The sequence below is a fragment of the Hyperolius riggenbachi genome, chromosome 4, assembly GCF_040937935.1.
Source record: "Hyperolius riggenbachi isolate aHypRig1 chromosome 4, aHypRig1.pri, whole genome shotgun sequence".
Lineage (NCBI taxonomy): Eukaryota > Metazoa > Chordata > Amphibia > Anura > Hyperoliidae > Hyperolius > Hyperolius riggenbachi.
The window spans coordinates 242779067-242800852 of record NC_090649.1 but is presented as its reverse complement, the minus strand read 5'-3'; the positions used below and the strand labels follow the sequence as shown (position 1 = coordinate 242800852).

Sequence of the window (21786 nt, the reverse complement as noted above, 5' to 3'; positions counted from 1 at the left end):
TGAAATCCTAAAGGTACTCATTGGACTTTGGGCCCCTAAGCGTACTTAGGGTGTAAAAAAGTGCCACACATGTGGTACCGTCGTACTCAGGAGAAGTAGTATAAAGTGTTTTGGGGTGTATTTTCACACATACCCATGCTGGGTGGGAGAAATATCTCTGTGAATGACAATTGTTTGATTTTTTTACACACAATTGTCCATTTACAGAGAGATTTCTCCCACCCAGCATGGGTATGTGTAAAAATACACCCCAAAACACATTATACTACTTTTCCTGAGTACGGCGGTACCACATGTGTGACACTTTTTTGCAGCCTAGGTGCGCTAAGGAGCCCAACGTCCTATTCACAGGTCATTTTGAAGCATTTGTTTTCTAGACTACTCCTCACGGTTTAGGGCCCCTAAAATGCCAGGGCAGTATAGGAACCCCACAAGTGACCCCATTTTAGAGAGAAGACACCCCAAGGTATTCTGTTAGGTGTATGGCGAGTTCATAGAAGATTTTATTTTTTGTTACAAGTTAGTGAAAAATGACACTTTGTAAAAAAAAAAACAAATCAATTTCCGCTATTTTTTGACAAAAAATAAAATCTTCTATGAACTTGTCATACACCTAACAGAATACCTTGGGGTGTCTTTTTTTCTAAAATGGGGTCACTTGTGGGGTTCCTATACCGCCCTGGCATTTTACGGGCCCAAAACGTGAGTAGTCTGGAAACCAAATGTCTCAAAATGACTGTTCAGGGGTATAAGCATCTGCAAATTTTGATGACAGGTGGCCTATGAGGGGGCGAATTTTGTGGAACCGGTCATAAGCAGGGTGGCCTTTTAGATGACAGGTTGTATTGGGCCTGATCTGATGGATAGGAGTGCTAGGGGGGTGACAGGAGGTGATTGATGGGTGTCTCAGGGGGTGGTTAGAGGGGAAAATAGATGCAATCAATGCACTGGGGAGGTGATCAGGGCTGGGGTCTGAGGGCGTTCTGAGGGTGTGGGCGGGTGATTGAGTGCCCTAGGGGCAGATAGGGGTCTAATCTGATAGGTAGCAATTATAGGGGGTGATTGATGGGTAATTAGTGGGTGTTTAGGGTAGAGAACAGATGTAAACACTGCACTTGGGAGATGATCGGACGTCGGATTTGCGGGCGATCTATTGGTGTGGGTGGGTGATCAGATTGCCCGCAAGGGGCAGGTTAGGGGCTGATTGATGGATGGCAGTGACAGGGGGGTGATTGATGGGTGGCAGTGACAGGGGGTGATTGATGGGTGATTGACAGGTGATCAGTGGGTTATTACAGGGAAGGCACTGAGATCACGCGCCCTCACTGTATCGTAACCGGGACATATAGCTGTGGTGGATGTACTGTTTGCCGATTTTTATTCATTGGGAGGGAAGTTGTCCTTCCCAACGGTCATCACTGGCGTCTACAACATTTTGTGAATTGCAATACCAAATTTGTGGACTACCTTTTATTGTGTCCTTGTGGCGCTTTTTATATAGGTAAGACCGGACGTGATTTCAAATCTAGAATTGGCGAACACATCGCCAATATTAAAAGCATTACATCCACCACACCGGTTGCGAGGCACTTTAGATCCGAGCACGGTGGTAATGCCTCAGGTATACGATTTGTCGGTCTCGACCGTATACATACCATGATTAGAGGGGGCAACTTTGATCGTTTATTGTTATAAAAAGAGTCTAGGTGGATCTATGAGTTGGAGGCCACTGAATACCCTGGCCTCAATGAAACGGTCGGTTTTGCGGCCTTTCTGCCTAATTGATGCTTCCCGCTTTTTCCCACTTGTCCTGCTGTCTCCTTTCTTGCCCCCCTCCGTTGGTCTGCTCCTCCATTGCCCCCTGTGTCTGCGGGTTTGTATGCGCTCCGAGCTGTTGTCTCCATGTGTCTTCCCCTGTGGTATCTGCCGTTATAGCTGGCATACGTTGTTGCTCAGTTTTTTGTTTTTTTTTGCCTTTTTGAGTGCGCCGATTGTCCGCACTGTTTGGACTGTGGTACTGCGTTATCGCAGTCCCCTTGGGTCCAACTTCTATAGTAAAGATGATTGTATGATAATATTTGCTGACTCTGAGTTATGAATATATAGATTTCTTTTTGCTTGTCTGTGTATGTTGCGTTTGCATGGTTTTGATTCACTTTATTTGCATATACGTTTTTGCTGTTATATTTTTTATGTACTCATGTGCTGCCCCACAGCCCCTTTTCTCTGCCCCCACCTTGCCCTCTCACCTGTGATTGCCACCATCACGCATCAGGCCGACTTATTTTGTCTGGCCTGTTGATTGGGCCATTGGTGGGGGCGAGGCTGAGCTGCGTGTCCGTTGCGGCGTTAGTGCGCATGCGTACGCGTTGGTTGACGCGTACGTAATTACGCGTGCGTGCGCGCACGTGACTGATGACGCTGCCCTATAAGGAGCCTCAGGCAACACATGATTCCAGCCACGCCTCCCTTTGAAAAAGCCGGTAGACCCGGCGAAACATGTCAGGGCTGCCGGCGTGGTGCTAGCACCTGTCTGCCTCTGTCCCGCTGCCCTTCCACTCTCCGCATCCACCCTCTGCTGGCCTGAGGCATCTCTACGATCTCCACTTGGAAGGCCACTAGCTCTCTGCCTACATGGGACTCTGCTCTGACCATCATAGCCTGCCACACTAGCACATTGGACCTGATTCCTCTACCGGATCAAAAGTCACTCCCCCAGCCTTGGGCTTCTACACATGGGGTTGAGAGACCAGACAGCCTTCAGGAGCTAACTGGACTCCGCACTGCTGTACCAGGATTGGGTATAGTATGGCTTATGCTTCATGCCATTTTTCTGATTTGTGCTTCAACCTGCATTCCATCCGTCCATGCTGGCTATGCTGCTTCATTGAACTGTTTGTCTGCAGATGCTATATTGGCTTCCTGGCCTTTGCTGGATATATTGACTTACTTTGCCTCTGACATCTGTACCGGCCTGCTAAAACTGCTACTTTCCCATTGTCCCCATTTTTTGATGCACTATACTTGTCTAGGCCTATTTTTTATACGACATTTGGGATCCCTGATCACATTAGGTGGTCTTAGGCAGTGGTGTGTTTGATGGTTGATTGGTTGCTGAGCGTGGTCTCTTGGCAGTTTACACTGGTGGTTTTTAATATGTTCAATTATAAAATTAATACATTTTGTAATTTTTCACTCATTTTTTGATTTTTGTGATTTGTGACATATGCTCCCCAGCCCCCCTTTTTTCCTTTACATTTATGTTTTATTACAGGGAAGAACAGATGTAAATATTGCACTGGTGAATTGATAAGGGGGGGGGGGGTCTAAGGGCAATCTGAGTGTGTAGGCGGGGGATTGGGTGCCCGCAAGGGGCAGATTAGGGTCTGATCTGATGGGTAACAGTGACAGGTGGTGATTGATGGGTAATTAGTGGGTGTTTAGGGTAGAGAACAGATGTAAACACTGCACTTGGGAGGTGATCTGACGTCGGATCTGCGGGCGATCTATTGGTGTGGGTGATCAGATTGCCCGCAAGGGGCAGGTTAGGGGCTGATTGATGGGTGGCAGTAACAGGGGGTGATTGATGGGTGATTGACAGGTGATCAGGGGGATAGATGCATACAGTACACAGGGGGGGGGGGTCTGGGGAGAATCTGAGGGGTGGGGGGGGTGATCAGGAGGGAGCAGGGGGCAATTTAGGGAATAAAAAAAAATAGTGTTGACAGATAGTGACAGGGAGTGATTGATGGGTGATTAGGGGGGTGATTGCGTGCAAACAGTGGTCTGGGGGGTGGGCAGGGGGGGGTCTGAGGGGTGCTGTGGGCGATCAGGGGGCAGGGGGGGGGGAATCAGTGTGCTTGGGTGCAGACTAGGGTGGCTGCAGCCTGCCCTGGTGGCCCCTCGGACACTGGGACCACCAGGGCAGGAGGCAGCCTGTATAATACACTTTGTATACATTACAAAGTGTATTATACACTTTGTATGCAGCAATCCGGGTGCTAGTAACCTGCCGGCGCTTCCGAACGACCGGCAGGTTACAGCGCGAGGGGGGCGGAGCCAGTCTCCGGCGGGGGATCGCGTCACGGATGACGCGATCGCTCCGCCAATGCCCCTACAAGGACCGCCGCCCCTGTGCATGCGGCGGTCCTTGCGGGATCCACTTTCCGGCCGCCCCTGTGCAGTGGGTGGTCGGTAAGTGGTTAATATATATGCTCTGCCAGTTTTTAGATACCTTGCCAATATTGTAAAGCTAGCCAACAGAGTATAAGGAGGCTGCTGAGGTGATTGCGTGGCATCTCCTCACAATGCACAATGGACTCATTTCCAAAGTTTAACACCCAGAGACTGTACACCTGCCGGAAAGAGTGGTCTGATGCGTGTCAGTGCCACTGTACTGGATAAAGCCTGGAGCAGAATTTTTGGAGGGGGAACTAGGATGGAAAAATTGAGAAAAAAAAAACAGCATTGCAAATATCCTAAAGTGAAGGAAATAAGCTCCACTGAAATAAAGATCAAAGCCCCAATGACTTGCACTGATGTAAAAAAATGAAAATAAACACCAAAAGTGGAGAGCAAGCATTGGGGCCTATTGATAAGCAATGTGTGGTTAAAAAAATGCCCTTTTAAGATTTGCTTTGTTTATTGTAGTGATCTAATTTTTGGTGGCAAAAGTGCTTTGATCATCTACTATAACTACCCCAAGGGCCCCTGTACATAGAGATTTGCATTAAAGGTCAACTGAACTGAAAGGGATATGGAGGCTGACATATTTATTTCGCTTTAAGCAATACCAGTTGCCTGGCTGTCCTGTTGATCCTCTGCCTCTAATACTTTCAGCCATAGACCCTGAACAAGCATGCAGCAGATCAGGCGTTTCTGACATTATAGTCAGATCTGAGAAGATTAGCTGCATTCTTGTTTCTGGTGTTATTCAGAGACTGATGCAACCAAACAGGCCAGCAGGACTGCCAGGAAACTGGAATTCTAGAGATACGGCAGCCTTCATATACTTCTCATTACAGTTGTCCTTTAAAGAGAACCCGAGGTGGGATTTAATTATGTTAGTGGGGCACAGAGGCTGGTTGTGCACACTAACACCAGCCTCTGTTGCCCCATGGTGTGCCTCCAGGACCCCCCTGCGCGACGCTATCCCCTCCGCAGTGCTAGCGACACACAGCGTGTTGCCAGCACAATGTTTACCTATGCCTGTCTGTTAGCTCCCCCGCCTCCTCTGTATCGGCGCTACCCACCCGCGTCACTTCCCTCCATTCAGCGGGAGGGAAGGGACGCGGGCGGGTAGCGCCGATACAGAGGAGGCGGGGGAGCGGCGCTAACAGACAGGCATAGGTAAACATTGTGCTGGCGACACGCTGTGTGTCGCTAGCACTGTGGGGGGTTTAGCGACGCAGGGGGGTCCTGGAGGCACACCATGGGCAACAGAGGCTGTTGTTAGTGTGCACAACCAGCCTCTGTGCCCCACTAACATAATTAAATCCCACCTCGGGTTCTCTTTAAGATTGCTTTAGTATCTTAATTGTATAAAACATTTGTGTACACATAACAAAAGAGTAAACTGCAGAAAATGTAGTTGACCTACACTACAGCTAATGTTACAACATTACAGCTAATGTTTAAATGACACAGACAGCAGAAAAAGGTCTACACAGCTCCTAAAGCTATGATTCACAACTTCACTGCCTAGAAAATAAGGGACAACTGTAGTGAGAAGAATATGGCAGCTGCCATATTTATTTCCACTTAAAGGAAAGATCAGGCAAATTAATAAAAAGCAGATTTACTTATACCAGGCTTCCTTTAGCCCCTGGAAACTTGTGTGTCCCTTGCCGCAGCTCTGCTCTCAGCAGGTTGCCAGGGGTTTCCTCTGTAGCAGCTGCTGACCTGGTGAGGTCAGCAGCTACTGCGCCAGCAGGAGCACGCCGCCGCGCACATTCATGCTCCCATTGGCAGGAGTGTTCTGTGCAGGCACAGTAACCGCCGACCTCTTCAGGTTGGCAGCTGCTACGGATGGGATCCCAGGCGACTCATAGAGTGGAGCTGCGGCGAGGGACACACAAGCTTCCAGGGGCTGGAGGAAGCCCCAGGCAAGTACATTTTTTTTATTATTAATTTGCCTAATGTTTGCTTTAAAAAATAACAGTTACCTGGCAGCCCTGCTGATCTATTTTGCTGCAGTAGTGTCTGAATCCCATCAGAAAAAAGCATGTAGCTAATCTAGTCAGATCTGACAATCCCAGAAACCCCTGATCTGCTGAATGTTTGTTCAGGGGCTATGACTTAGGGCCCGTAAACACGCCGGACTGGAGGCAACGACGGGTCCGTAGTCACCTCCCGCTGGGTGGGCGTTCCAACGACAGTCCGGCGTGTGTACGCACTGTCGGCTGAACGCCCACCCAGCGGGAGGTGACGACGGACCAGTCGTTGCCTCCAGTCCGGCGTGTGTACGGGCCTTAAAGGTATTAGACACAGAGGATCAGCAGGGTTGCCAGGCAAATTGTATTGCTTAAAAGGAAACAAATATGGCAGCCTCCATATCCCTCTCACTGCAGTTGTCCTTTAAGCCTCAGGTTGTATTCTGTAAGTGGTCTGAAGCGGTTTGTTGCCCTCCACTGTATATGATGTTCCTGGTCCCCTGCAGTGAATTGTGGACTAGAAATGGCCTCAAAACCTCTCATGGCCTATGAACATTCAAACAAAAAGTTGGAGAGCAATAGGCAGCCATAGACCAGTCTAGTGACAGCGCAAGAGGGGAATCTGTGCTGTGGGGAATTGGATGCATGCTCCGAGAATCTACAGCATGCATCTGATTCCTTTCCCGGGGTCACATAGCATCAGGAACTGAAATGCAAAGTCAATGGAGACTGCTCCATTTATTTGCATTAGTTTCAGCTTGGATCCAATGTGATACGATGCAATGATCGCATCGGATAGCAGCAGTGGAAACGGGACCTAAATTAGAGTAGGAGGAGGGGTACCAGGACTCAGCTCCAATTAAGATAAGCCTCTGGATACAAAAAACACTGGAAGGGTGGTAAACCAGAATATCATGCAGCCCTAACACACATTTTTGGTGCAGCAATCTGTTTCAGAATCAATTTAAATTAAACCAAAAATACACAACAAACCTGTAGTTGAAGAAGCTCATCAATAAAATTCTTGATTTCAAAAGAAAGTAAATGTATTAAAACTCCACAGACCACAGGGCATTTCCCAAGCTGATACAGACAATCTGCTCTAGCTTCCTGTACCTGAAACTAAAACAGAAACATTGTCAGTGGATAATAAAAGGCTGAAAAGTAATAAATACATGTAAACACACAACATTAATAACTTTCTTCATCAAAACTGCCTGCAGAATATAAAACGAATGATACATAATTTGCATACAACACTAAATACCAACAATTCAAAAGAAAATGTAGACATTCAGTGGCATAGCTAGATTATGGGGCCCCATAGCAAAACTTAATGGGGCCCTCAGATGGAGGCACTTGAGACATCCCTCCCTGACTCCCTCTTCATCATCCTAGGAGAATTCAACAGGGCAAACCTTCGCCAAGAGCTACCTCGATACAAACAACACATCACCTGCCCAACAAGGAACCAGAACACCCTGGACCACTGTTACACAGTCCTCAAGAAAGCGTACAGGGCTACTAGCCGACCTGCTCTAGGCAGCTATGATCACTGCATAATCCACCTGATCCCCACCTACAGAAGGCATCTTGAAACTGACGGAGGAAGCAAAGGTGCACTTCAGGCCTGCTTCGACTGCACTGATTGGTCAGCCCTGGAATCTCCCTGTCTGGAGGAATGGTCAGAAAATGTCACCTCCTACATTAGATTCTGCGAGGAGACATGCATTCCAGCGGCGACCATTAAGATCTTCCCAAACAATAAGCCCTGGTGCAACGGCAGACTACGTAAGTTACGCAAGTCAAAAGAGGAAGCCCACAAATCAGGTACACCAGAGGAGTTCAGGGAGGCCAGGAACACCTTAAAACGGGAGCTGAAGGTGACAAAGAGGGACTACTCCAACAAGCTGAAAACTAACCTTCAGTCCAACAACGCTCCTGAGGTCTGGAAAGGTCTAAGGGCTGCCACAAACTTCAGGCTCCCTTTTCAGCACGCACTTCCAAACACCACACTAGCAGAGGAACTAAATCCATTCTATTGCAGGTTCAAGGCTGAACCCATCCCCCTGAGGATCTGGCGCCCACATCCTCTGCCAGACATCCACTCCCCTCCTCTCCTCCGCACTCTGGTCTGCCCCCCCTTGCACTGGCTACAGTCGAGGAGGCCGACGTACTAAAGCACCTCCGGAAGCTAAAGACAAGGAAGGCTTCTGGCCCGGATGGCATATCCCCATCCTGTATGAAAACCTGTGCAGGTCAGCTAGCCTCAGTCCTCACCTCCATTTTTAACAGATCGCTGGAGCTGGGCAAAGTTCCCTCCTGTTTCAAAAAAGCTGACATCATTCCAGTCCCCAAGAAGCCAGGAGTCACGGATCTAAACAAATTCAGACCTGTTGCTTTAACTCCAATCATCATTAAGACCTTCGAAAGATTGGTTCTATCCTATCTGAAGAACCACACTAACACCCTACTAGAGCCTCTCCAATTTGCATATAGGGCCAACTGGTCCGTGGGCGACGCCATTAACATCATTCTTGCACACATCACTGAACACCTGGACAAACCCAAGTCATATGCCAGGATCCTCCTTCTGGACTTCAGTTCCGCACTCAATACCATCTGTCCGCACATTCTGCATGACAATCTGAAACGACTCGGTGTGGACCCCACCCTCTGTGCCTGGATCAAAGACTTTCTCACAAACAGGACACAGCTAGTTAGACTTGGCGGCCGCCCCTCCAGTGTAAGAACCACCAACACTGGTGCTCCGCAAGGGTACGTACTGTCACCGATGCTCTTTTCCCTGTACACAAACAGCTGCACCTCATCTGCAGGCACAGTCTAGGTCATTAAGTTTGCAGATGATACTACCATTCTAGGTCTCATCGTCGATGATGAAAGAATTCTGATTCTGATTGAGCAATGCCACCTGCCCCTACCCTATGGATATGAGTTAATTGGGCAATTTACACTCTCATACAATCAACACTGCACATAGTTCATGGGCACTGCCACAAACTAAGAAGGTGGAGAAACACAAGAAAGTTAATGGAGAATATATTAAAGGGGCACTACAGCGAAAAACTGTAAAATTTAAAATATGTGCAAACATATACAAATAAAAAGTACATTTTTTTCCAGAGTAAAATGAGCCATAAATTACTTTCTCCTATGTTACTGTCACGTACAGTAGGTAGTAGAAATCTGACAGAAGTGACAGGTTTTGGACTAGTCCATCTCTTTATAGGGGATTTTCAGGAATATATTTATTTTTAAAAGCACTTAGTGAATGGCAGTTGCTCTGTCCAACTGCCAAAAAACTGTGTAGGGAGCAGGGAGGCTGGCCGGCATCATTGTTTAAATCCTTTTTAGGGAATATCTTTATAAAGAATAAAAGCCTTGCTGAGAATCCCCTATTAAGAGATGGACTAGTCCAAAACCTGTCACTTCTGTCAGATTTCTACTGCCTACTGTAAGTGACAGCATTATAGAAGAAAAGTAATTTATGGCTCATTTTACTCTGGAAAAAATGTACTTCTTATTTATATATGTTTTCACATATTTTAAATGTTACAGTTTTTCGCTGTAGTGCCACCTGCTATGGCTATTTCTACGCCCCTGTAGATATGCCTTCTTAAAAAGAAAGAAAAAGAAAAAAAGTGACAATATCTTCACCTTCAAACAACAGACAATCTCATCATAGCATATTTCCATTGTTAATTATTTTTCATAGCTTATTTTTGGTGCCTGTCTTTTTCTCCCCATGCAAGCATGCTGGTTGATTTAGCACTATGCACAGGGAATTCTTAGGATTCTAGAAGTGTACCTGAGGCGAGCTTTTAACGTAAAAAAAAAAAACAGAGACTTACTCAAGAAGAGGGAAGCCTTTGGATCCAGCAGAGGCTTCCCGTGTCCTCCTGGCCCCCATTGTTGCTGTGCTCAGACCCCCGAAATAAATCTGACAGAAGCTTGTCAGATTTGTGATTGCTGCTGTGCTCCTCTTCATGAGCGAGCTAGGCCGCACTGAGCTTATGCAAGCAGAAACTGCACAGTGAGCATATAGAGGAGTACAGTTGCTATCTTCAAGAGGGTCCTAATCAGCTGTAGTGGTATTGAGGACATGGGAAGCCTCAGGAGGATCTAAGATTAACTTTTCTTAGGCAAGTACAGTGCTGTCCATAATTATTAATACACCTGGCAAATTTTGACTTAGTTACTTTTATTCAACCAGCAAGTAATTTTTTGACGGGAAATGATACAGGTGTCTCCCAACAGATAATAAGGTGATGTACATGAGGCATTATTGTGGAAAAAAACATTTCTCAGCTTTAATTTACATTAGAGCGAAAAGTGTCCAGTCCAAAATCATTCATTCCCTTCACGAACTGTCACAGTCTGTGGGAAAATTCAAAGTTCTATACCAATCCAAATAGTCCAAGCTGTTCTAAAGCATCCTAATTACCCGGATTAATTGGGAACAGCTGTTTTAATCAACTCAACCGGTGAAAAAAAAAAAAACCAGCAGCTCTCTGCAGTTGGTTTGTGGACAGTCATGGCTAAGGAGCTCAGTGAGTACCTGCAGCTGCGCATTGTGGCTGCTTACAAGTCTGGAAAGGGCTACAAGGCTATTTCTAAAGGTTTTCACATTCCAGTGGCTACAGTGCAAAGTATTATAAAAAAAATACAAGATGTTCCACACTGTGGAAAATCTGAGCGGACGTGGTTGGAAGCCAAAAAGGACACCTGTGTTGGCCAAGAGGATAGTGAGAGAGGTGTAAAAGAATACAAGGATCACCACCAAGGCCATCCTGGTGAATCCAAGCTCTGCTGGTGGCAATGTCTCAAGGCAGACAATCCAACAGACACTGCACACTGCTGGGTTCCACGCAGACCAAGGAGGACGCCAGTGGATGTATACAGTATTATATCTATATCTCGGGTGTGTGTGTGCGCCGCCATCTCTCGAAAATATATTGACCGATTTCAACAAAACTTGGTATACAGATCCCTTACTACAGATATGTTCTGGGGTCTCACATCAGCCCTGCACACCTGGGCAAAACCGCAAACGTTCAATCCGATTTCACCCACTCATGGCAATGGAAAAATGTAAAAGGCTGCCATTCTCACAGTAATAAAGCCAAACTTGGCACAGTTGCTCACTTGGTAACCAAGGTTGATAATTCAGGGAAAGTGGCTGTAGCATAAAACAGCCAATGAAATGTCAGCCATTCATTTTTAATGGGAAATTGTAAACTGCTGCCATTCTTATGCCGGGAATACACGGGACGTCTCCGCGGCTCGATTATGCCACCGGATCGATTCCCGCTCGCTGCGATTACTCTTACCATCAATCCATGAAGTCCTCCACGATCAGGACTAGACCTTCCCTGGTATGGCGAGTCCTCTTCTATTTTCCAAGTAATAACAAAGTGAATTACCTTTGACAGTATCCAGTTTGCGGCTCTGAGGAACTTCTGATGTTCTGCAAATATGGGGACATGACAGTAGGCATCCCAAAAAAAATCATTTGACGCCAGAAAAAAGTCCCTGCCCCACAGGAAGATCCTTCCTCCTATCCCAAGGGTCAGGAAAGTACTGAGGGATGGAAGTGGCTGTTGACTTTTAAACTGATTTTGCTTCCTGCCCCTTAGATTGGAGGCGCAGTCTCCTGGTCTCTGTTGTGGAGGATAAGCGGAACCAAAATGTTAAGCAAGCTATTAGGAAAAAGGGATATTTGTGGAATGAGTAGGCTGCTGTGCTTACAATTTCAAGTCATTAAATTCTGTGGCTAGATGCATGTGGCATATGCCAGGCCTTCGTGTGGTTAATATAAGGCCATGCCTGCCATTTCGTGCATATACACACACATCTTTAGATCAGAAGAGGGATGGCATCAAATGGAACTTCTACAATGTGAGCCACATGCCAACCATGCTCAGTGCAATAGACAGCAGTGGTCATCCCAGCCAGTTCCAGCAGGGTGCTGTGCCTGGGTAATTTCTGCAAGTGCCAGGCTGCAGAGATGCAGAGCGATTAGCAGCAGAGCATGTCACCATGCTGTGCTCCCCTGGCCTCAGTATATACTGCAGAGTATGGGTGCAGCTGGAAGCCATGTGTTTCTCATCTCCTCCGGGTGCTCCAGAAATGCCTGTGGTCGGTATCTCTTCCTGCCTGTCTCGTGTAATACTAGACTATACACTAAACATAGGGACCACAAGGTATCTACTGGCAAAATACACATTTGTTAAATTTGCACATCACAAAGAACGTAAAAATTATAAAACCTATTAAAAACACAAGCTAATCAGCATAACAGAATGGGACCTGTCAATAGGATCATGTGTAGTTGTACCCAATCTAATGATCAACTATTGGTACCATATAGTATCTTCGGGCCTCTTTATTGGACATCTGTATGTGTACACAGAAGCGCAGAGCTTAGTGCACGTTGTTATGCTATAACCCTAAACAACGCGGACCCAACAAGACAATATAAATGTGGCAATTGTGGTATCATTGGAGTGCAGTGCTATGTGGTTCAAATTGATGTTAAACCGTGATATAATGCACATAGGCCCATATGCAATTAACTTTTTCTCCTGAGTGATATTTTCAAACTTGTCAATAAAATGCCTTTTAAATCACTATCAAGCAAGAAAATGCTTAAAATTGCTTTGATAGTACTTTTTTCACCAACTTTTTGGTACTTTTTCAGTTGCAAAGTGCTGAAAAGTTTTTCTGAATAGAAAATGAAAAGTTATCTCCTAAGTCTAGGAGAAAAAGTTAATTGCATATGGGCCATAGTGTGAACATACCCTAAGCTGGCTATAAGGGAAACGTGTCAATTCAGTTGTGTGCTAAAGCTCACTGCAACTGATTCAGTGTAAACCACCCCTAAGATGCTCCTCATAGCAGGCCCAGTGAAGATGCAATATATTCTTAGATAATTACCACTGTCATTATTGCATTTGTCACACTAAAATACAAATTGTTTTCCTATTGATTTTTTTTTGTACTCTTGTAAATGTATAGCACTATTCAAAACAAAACACTGCCACTAACTAGCTGACAGGATAAGCACTCCAACATAACTGATTAGTACTTGCACGTCTATTAAATGCATTGGATTAATTTAACACATTAAAACGTAATATCTTAATTTGTATTTTAATGTTAGTCTACAGATAGCTCAATTAATATAAAACTAATTAGAAAATAATTGTACAGTACTGAAAGCAGCTGGCTCAGCTTTGCTAATCTGAAGAGTGCCTGTACGTTACCAGTGCATTATAGTGGTTAGAAACCTTGCATTTGATGACCTGAGAGTAATTACCCTTTAAATTGACAATATGCAAATAAGCAAACAGAACAGTGGTTTTAAACGGAGCATCTACTGAAGGTATCAGTTGTTTGTTAATGAAAATTTTAATGGATGAATAGTTACTAGCTACTTTTTGGTAATTATGCATTAAATAATAATAATCTATCAATTGTAGTTAATGCCCAACTAGACCAAAAAATGAAACAAGGAATATTTATAAGAGTAATACTGTTAATTACAGCAATTTAGATGCATTGCATCTGGGGGTCGTGGCCAGCTATGAGTGAAGACATGCTCTCTCTCACTCCCGCTTTAGGCCTCCAATTAAGCCACCAGAAGCATCACTTGCCGCTCTCCACGGTACCGCTGACTGGTCATGACAACAAAGAAGGCAATGGGAAAAAAGTAGCCGACAAGTCGGGCACAAACATGCCAGAGATTAGCCACTTTTTCAGAGGCAGCTGGCAGGACCTTGGATCGGTAAAATCCAAGATGCCATCCAAATGCACATCACTAGGGGACACTGATCCTAAACTCTCTCAGCCCAGACATACGCGTACCTGGTCCCAGAGCCAAAGGGGAGGTAGGAAGGAGTTCCACTCAGATTCAGAAGAGGAATTGATGGATGCTGGCTCTGGGGTAGGTGGTTCACCCCAAGGTCCCGGCACGGCTAGGCAGCATCCAACTTCTAATAAACCAAACAAAGGGATATGGATGGTGATCTGAGGGTGTAGATCTATGGGCGAACAACTATAAAGGACTTAAGATTCACTTGCCACCAGACTAGAGGAGTCTTTTAGGAGGGGCTGGATAAGCTCCATAAGGATATCACAGGGATTGGGCACAGAGTCATGGGCCTAGAGGGAAGGGAGGAGACAACTGATTCTACACTATTCTCTGTTCAGACCAGGGTGCTCAGCTAAGACAGAAAGCTGGAAATACTCTGCATACAGCTGGATAACTATGAAAACTGGCCACAGTAACAAAATATCCGTATCAGAGCATTACCAGAGGCCACTGGGTCGGAGGATGTGAAGCGGACCTTACTAGACAAATTCAATATCTTCTTGCAACCACCTGCACAGAGCTCTTTATACATAGAGAGAGCTCACCGGGCTCTTTTACAGAAATATTCTGACCCAGTGAAGCCCTGCAGCATAGTTTGCCATTTGGGGATGTATAGGAGTTTTTCTTAAATTAGAAGGCAGAAAGTTCCGGGACTTTGATGGGGAAAAACTTTCCTTTTACCCAGACTTATCTAGACAAACACTGATGCAAAGTCGTGCAGGCGCCTGCTGTTAGAGGTGTTCAGGAATGCAGGGGGCACCTACAGGCAGGGCCATCCTTTTGCTCTCACAGCTAGAGTAGGTGGGAAATATACCACTCTGTGTACAAGAGATAACCTGCAGGAATTCCTGGAAAAATTAGAATTGCCCAACATGGATTTCCTGGACAGGAGAGGCCCCCACAAATGCCTCCCCTGCCACAGAGGGGCAGAGGGCAGGGCAACAGCTCACAGAAATGAAAAAATAACACAGCTCCACGCTAAGCAGTGTTAGGCTAAGAGGTCTACAGGGTGCTCCAAGGAAAGTTATATATCCAGATTTGACGTAGAGAACTCTTTGTTTTACATTCTGCTCATGCTCCGCCCCTTTGCTGGTGGCTCTGCATAATTGTGTCTCAGACATATCCTGGGGAGGTCTGTGCAGCACCAAAAATACTTCTTATAGGTGCCACCTGAAATCTGGGTCGCCTTTCTCTTGCATCTCAGGCTCACGCTCTAAACATAGGTTCTATCCATGCTGGGGTCTTGACCAGCTGGTAAATGAAAATGAAGAGAGAGGAGCCAATGTTGAGATGGTTATGCCATAATATTATGTTGTGAGTTATCTCGATGCAGATTACGTTTTAGAAGGTATGGGATAGGAGCTGTAAGGTAGTTGGGGACCTTGGCTGTGGGTGGGGTATCGTGATTCCTAGGTGGTACACAACTCCCGCTAGTGCTTCCCAAGTCTGTGGGATATTAAGGGCTTTGTGCTCATTGAGGGTAATTATGACACGGTTTAGTTATATATTTGGTTTGGCTGCTGATGAGATCTATATCTACAATGGTTTGCTGAGAAACACTAACTATAGGTTCACTTTGAGTATTGACATACAATGCAAGTGGCCTAGGCTCGTCTAACAGAGAAAACTGTGGCTAGAAATGGAACATCAAACACGGGTTCTCTTACTGCAGGAGACGTCCTATCTCATATTTACCTCTAAGTTACTTCGATCACTGGTTTCTAGAGTCCTTACCAATAAGGAGGGCTTGGGGTGTGGCGATTACACTGAGTAAGGCTTGTCCTCTGAAGGTTTTAGACACTCTGGTAGATGCACTGAGCAAATACATAAGGGGAATGCAGAGGTTTGAAATATGCATTTATTAATGTGTATGTACCTAATAATAAACAAGGCCAATTCTTTAAAAAGGTAGCTGATAAACTTCAGGCTTTTCAAGAGGGATGCCTGATATTAGAGAGGAACCATGATTTAATCAGTAATCCGAAGATGAACTCCTCTTCTGGGAACTCATCAATGCCGGTGTCTTCTGTCGCCAGGTACAACCAGATCCTTAAAGTGAACCTCCGGACTAAAAATCTACTCAGCAGAACTGAAAAGGCTTGGTGTTTCTTTAACAGTTTCACAGCATCAGAACCTTGTTTTTCTTACTAAAGCATCATTTTAGCTATATTTTTTAGCTAAGCTCCACCCATCAAAGAAAACTGCCCAGGCCTTTTTCCCCTGATGCTGTGCAAAGCATGATGGGATTTCCTATGTTGTTATTCATGTTGCCTAGCAACTGGAAGGGGTGACAGGTGGAACTGTGTTTCATGCTCTCTGTCACCTCCTTTCAATCAAAAAGATGTCTGCCTTCATGAAATCAAACATTTGCATGTTCTTTTAAAACAGGGTGGGTAAGAGATATTACCTATCTATTTTAATTAACATAACTAATGTAACTTAATGACAGTATGTTTGTTTAGGCTGAAGTTCTTCTTTAAGGCTTCTCACCTCAGACTGCTGAAAAGAGTTATACCCCTTAGACAAGGACAATTCAAAATATTTGCATGTACATAACTTGTACACTAGAATTGATGAGTGTATATTGATCAGTACCATTTGGGCAATGTTAAGGCGACTTAAACTGAGAACTGAACCATATCAGTCCACGCTGCAGTACGGATGGACAGGACATTAAAAGGGTATGCTAGGGGGCAGTGGCACTGGTGTTTGAATTATTCCCTATTAGATGAGGATTTTGAGGTTAAGTCTCTTACTCTAATGCTTAAAACCTTATTTTTGGAAAACAACTGTGAGGGAATGTCTCATGGTATTGTGTGGGAAAGCCATAGGGTGGTGGATAGGGGAGAACTGTTGGCAATGGGAGCGAGAAAGAATAGGAAGGATAAGGAACTAATCTTTGCTTGACTCCATATCCAAATTAGAAGCAATTCATAAACACATGGGTTCCAGGGAAGGTGAAAGAGCCATAATAGCTGATAGACAAAGATTAGATTTTATGTAGGCCAGAGTAATGAGACAATGAAGGCTTTGGCTGGCAAATTCAAACGAGTACAGTAACACGAGTGGCAGGCATTTAGCTAGGACTATGGCAAAAAAAAGGGAAAACACTTTGTGCATCAAATTAAGAATGAGAAAGGACTGCTAGAGTCCCATTCACAGAAAATTGCAGCAATCTTCTGACATTACTATGCTTCCTTATATGATTTAGGCCCTTGGAACTAAGCACTTTGGCCAATAGCAAAGATGTGATGCGGAGTAGCATCTATATGCCTGAGATTAACAAGCCATCTTTGCCAGATGATTATAGCAAGACTCTCAAAGTCCCTGTAATGTCGGATGAAATACGGCGGGGTGTTCTTAATGATATGACTCTGGGGGGAAATACACAGGCCTGGATGGGCTCAATAAAAATACTATAAAACATTCTCCCATATCTTGCTTAAGTCCTTGACATTCTTTCTAAACAAATTGGTGACTGGAGAGGTTTTCCCTAAACAGAGCTTAGAGGTGCACATTGCTGTCCTGCCTAAAGAGGAGAAGAATCTACTTAGTGCCACAGTTACAGGCCGATCTCCCTCATGAACCTTGACAATCTAATTGTTCTCCAAGGCTCTAGCCAACCGAATAAAAGATTATGTCCAAACTTTAGTACACATGGGCTAGATGGGTTTTGTGAGAGTGAGGCACGGGATAATGCTAGTAAGGCACTAAAAAAATAAAGCTAACCCTTAATGATTCTCTTCACAGATGTTAAGAAGGCTTTTGACAAAGTGAGCTGGATTTTAATTGAAGTAGTTCAGAAACACATGCATTTCAGTCAACTATGGTTAAAGGGGAACTTTAGACTAAACAAACATACTGTCATTAAGTTACATTAGTTATGTTAATTAAAATAATTAGGCAATATAATTTCTTACCCACCCTGTTTTAAAAGAACAGGCAAATGTTTGTGATTTCATGGGGGCAGCCATCTTCTTGGTTGAAAGGAGGTGACAGGGAGCATGAGACACAGTTCCAACTGCCCTTTGTCCTTATCACCCCTCCCAGCTGCGCGCGCTAGGCTTCAAATCTCAAATTTAAAATTAAAAAAATAATAATTGCGCCAAAACAGCAGAAGGAGAACAACAACATCAGAAATCCTATCATGTTTTGGACAGCATCAGGGGAAAATGCCTGGGCAGATTTCTTTGATGGGGTGGAGCTTAGCTTCTGTGCAGGTAAAAATGAGGCTTGGGTAAGGAAAACAAAGTTCTGATGCTGTGAAACTGTTAAAGAAATGCCAAGGCTTTTCAGTGCTCATATTTTTAGTCTGGAGGTTCACTTTAAGTGGGCTATGGCCTCATATTCTGTTCACTAGGGTAAGGTAAGGGTAAATGGGGTACTGTCTGAATGGTTTTCAATAAAAAAATGGAAACAGGCAGGTTTGCCCGCTGTCGCCTCTTTTTGTTCTCACACTGGAACCACTGCTTTGTAGCAGAGAGAATGGAGATGTGAGGGGAATTCAGGTTGGTGGTAGAGAATACAAACTGTCTTTATTTGCAAATGAAGTCCAATTCTACCTCTGCAAACCATATATTACCTTACCAAATCTATTAAGAGAGATGTGGGAATATGACTAATTAGCGAATTTTAAAATTAATATTTTCAAATTTCCCAGAACTATCCCTTCCCTCACCAAGACCCTAGTCACTATGTTACCTAGGGATTTACCTCCCAGCTGACCTTGTTCTACTGTATGGTGATAATATCCAATCACTAATGGATATTCTGGGGTCAGACTTCAAAGAGCTGGGATAAGGATCAGTTTACTTGGTTTGGGAGAGTAAGCATTCTGAAAATAAATGTGTTGCCCAGAGTCCTCTTTTTTTTTCTCAACATGATACCCATTCCAGTACCTAAACATTTCCTTGTTAGGGCCCGTTTCCTTTTCCACTGGGAGCGGTGCAATGCGGCTACATAGCCGCATCGCACCGCGGGTGTGCTGAAACACATGCATGCAAGTGGAAGAGTTTCCACTGCGTGCAGACTGTGCGGTGCGGAGCGATCCGAGAATCTGCAGCATGCTGCAGATTTTCACACGGCCGCATCCGCCCGCAGCCGTGTCCCATCTCCTCAATTCACTTCCACATCGGGAGATGCGGAAGTGATGCAGCCGGCGGCGGAAGTGATGCGATGCGGCTAGGTAGCCGCATTCGCATCACTTACTAATGGAAACGGGCCCTTAGACTTAGATACCTGGAGACTGAAACTAATTGGTAAACTCCCCTTTTGATGATCGGGAAAAGGTATCAGATTGGGTTGCTTTGTTCATCAAGAAGTCCAAAACAGGACATTCAGGGACCATTGTTATACTAAAGAACGTGGGAGAGAGCAATAGGGGACATGTTGAATGAATCCCAGAACAATATCAGTCTTCAGTATGCACACACCTCATCTATTAGAACTAGGATTCAGGAGAGTAACTTAAAAATCTTGACAAGGTGGTATTGGACACCAGATAGGCTAGCCATGGTGTATAAGACTAGAGACAATAGATACTAGAGAGGTTGTGGTGGGTAAGGACACTCTCATACATCATCTCTGGTCTTGCCTTAAAATGAATGGGAGGGATATCATACGGATATGTAGAACTGTGTCAGTCCAGAAAATAGAGGACCCTCCGTGGAGTGTCGTCCTTCATTAGAAAAAAAAAAATAGCAATACTGGGAAGATGTCTTGCCACATATGCTAAATGCAGCCAAGAGCCTGATCCCACTTAAGTAAGAGTCAAGCAATGTCCCGATGGTGAGGGTTCAAGAGAATAAATGTAGTACAAAATATAGAGGAACACATGTTAGAGAGCAAGGATAAATATGACAAAAATACTGTACAACTTGGGCGGTCTGGACAGACTACAAAGACTCCACATACCATGGTTACATATCTTAATATGTGATATGTCTTATTACTTGAGACCTCTGGATCGTTTTTTGTTGGCAGCCACAGTTATTATGGTTGTATGTTTTGGTTGGTTTATAATGATGTTGGGTGTTACTTTTAATACTGGCAAACACAACAGCCTTTAATTTGGGTGAACAGTATGTATAAAAGTGAAGGAATGGAGCTCTGAACGAATCTGATAGGGACTAACCATCTCACATACCTAGGCTAGCTCAGCTATACCTGTTCAGAGTTTCTTAATCCTTTATAAGTGGATATGTCTAACAAAATTGTGCTTGCTTTGACATTGTTGAGAGGAAATACACCTATGCGAGTAATTCTTTCTGCACATTAAAGTATTATGTTAAAAAAGTTATATAACATCTTGAATTGAGCTATTCATACTAAAATATTCTTTGTCCAGCTGGATTTCCTTGTAGCCATGCAAAAAAAAAAAAAAAAAAAGACTCAGTATTGCAAGAATTTTCTAGTTTCCCAGGATTTTATAAATTGCTCAATGCCTACTTTCTGCTGTGAAGTCTGCATTGTCACATCAAGGACATATTATCTACAGTAGTGCAGTCATGCTGAAAAAAAAATGTAGGTAAGCATTTATTGTTCTTCCGACTTCTAAGTCATAGGGCAGAGGGAGCAAGCTGCTGTGAAGTTTCTGAGCATATTTGACCAATTAAACATGCATTCTGTCCACCACTTTGCGTATATGTTACGGCCAGAACCCGAAGTTTGGCCAGAACTAGAAGTGGCCGGCCACTTCGGGTTCTGGCCGGCCAATGCGCGAACTGGCCGCTGCGCTGCGGCCAATGTGAGAAATGAAACAATTCCTGTAAGGTTTAATGTGATGTTGTGGCCGCAGCGCAGCGGGGGGCAAAAAATGTATCACACATCTTTACTTTATTCAATGGCATTAAGCCGCCCGGCTTTTTCCTCTGCCTCTCTCTCCTCCCCCCCCCCCCCCCGCCTCTCTCTCCCCCCTTCTCTTATGGGCACAGCCGGGCGGGGACACGCGTGTCCAGGAGAGTCGTTCCTCGCGGCAGGAGAGCAGAGCGGGGGAGGCTGCAGACATTGCTTCTGCCAGCACCCGCTCTGCAAGAACGGCAGGATTCCCCTGCCGCGACGAACGACTCCGGAGGGACACGCGTGTCCCTGCCCGGCTGTGCCCATAAAGAGAAGGAGAGAGAGAGGCGGGGGGGGGGGGGGGGAGGAGAGAGAGGCAGAGGAAAAAGCCGGGCGGCTTAATGCCATTGAATAAAGTAAAGATGTGTGATACATTTTTTGCCCCCCGCTGCGCTGCGGCCACAACATCACATTAAACCTTACAGGAATTGTTTCATTTCTCACATTGGCCGCAGCGCAGCGGCCAGTTCGCGCATTGGCCGGCCAGAACCCGAAGTGGCCGGCCACTTCTAGTTCTGGCCAAACTTCGGGTTCTGGCCGTAACATATACACTGGTCAGCCCAAGCATTGTGCCTAACATTGTGTAAATGCCCCTCGTACTTCAAAAAAAGCCCATAAAGGCATGCACTTCACAAAACCTTGGAAGCTCTGTGGTATCTAGCACATCAGCAAATGATTCATTAAGTTCTGTAAAATTGTGAGGTGGGATCTGCATTGATCAGACTTGTTTTTCCAACACATCCCACAGAGATTAGGGGAATTTGGAGGACAAGGAAAATGGGATACACCAGGACAGGCCACCTTCCATTACTCCATGGTCCAGTTCTGACAAACACTTTCTCTGGATATGCCTTATCAACCATATTGAGGGCAATTCCCAGAGAGGCAGCTAAGAAAACGCTT

At 45.0% G+C, this 21786-nt stretch overlaps 1 protein-coding gene across 10 annotated transcripts in view; it reads right to left on the bottom strand.

The window, feature by feature from the left end:
- The window catches only part of MEI4 (meiotic double-stranded break formation protein 4), a 622672-nt gene that overhangs the window by 469990 nt on the left and 130896 nt on the right, over window positions 1–21786 (bottom strand). For all 10 annotated transcript variants that reach the window (XR_011031448.1, XR_011031447.1, XR_011031449.1 and 7 more), the window contains exon 4: window positions 7146–7274. Coding sequence is in view for 7 of the 10 variants with exons in the window: in XM_068281515.1 (XP_068137616.1) it covers window positions 7146–7274 (129 nt within the window). In the remaining 3 variants the exon portion in view is untranslated. The remainder of the gene's footprint in view (window positions 1–7145; window positions 7275–21786) is intronic.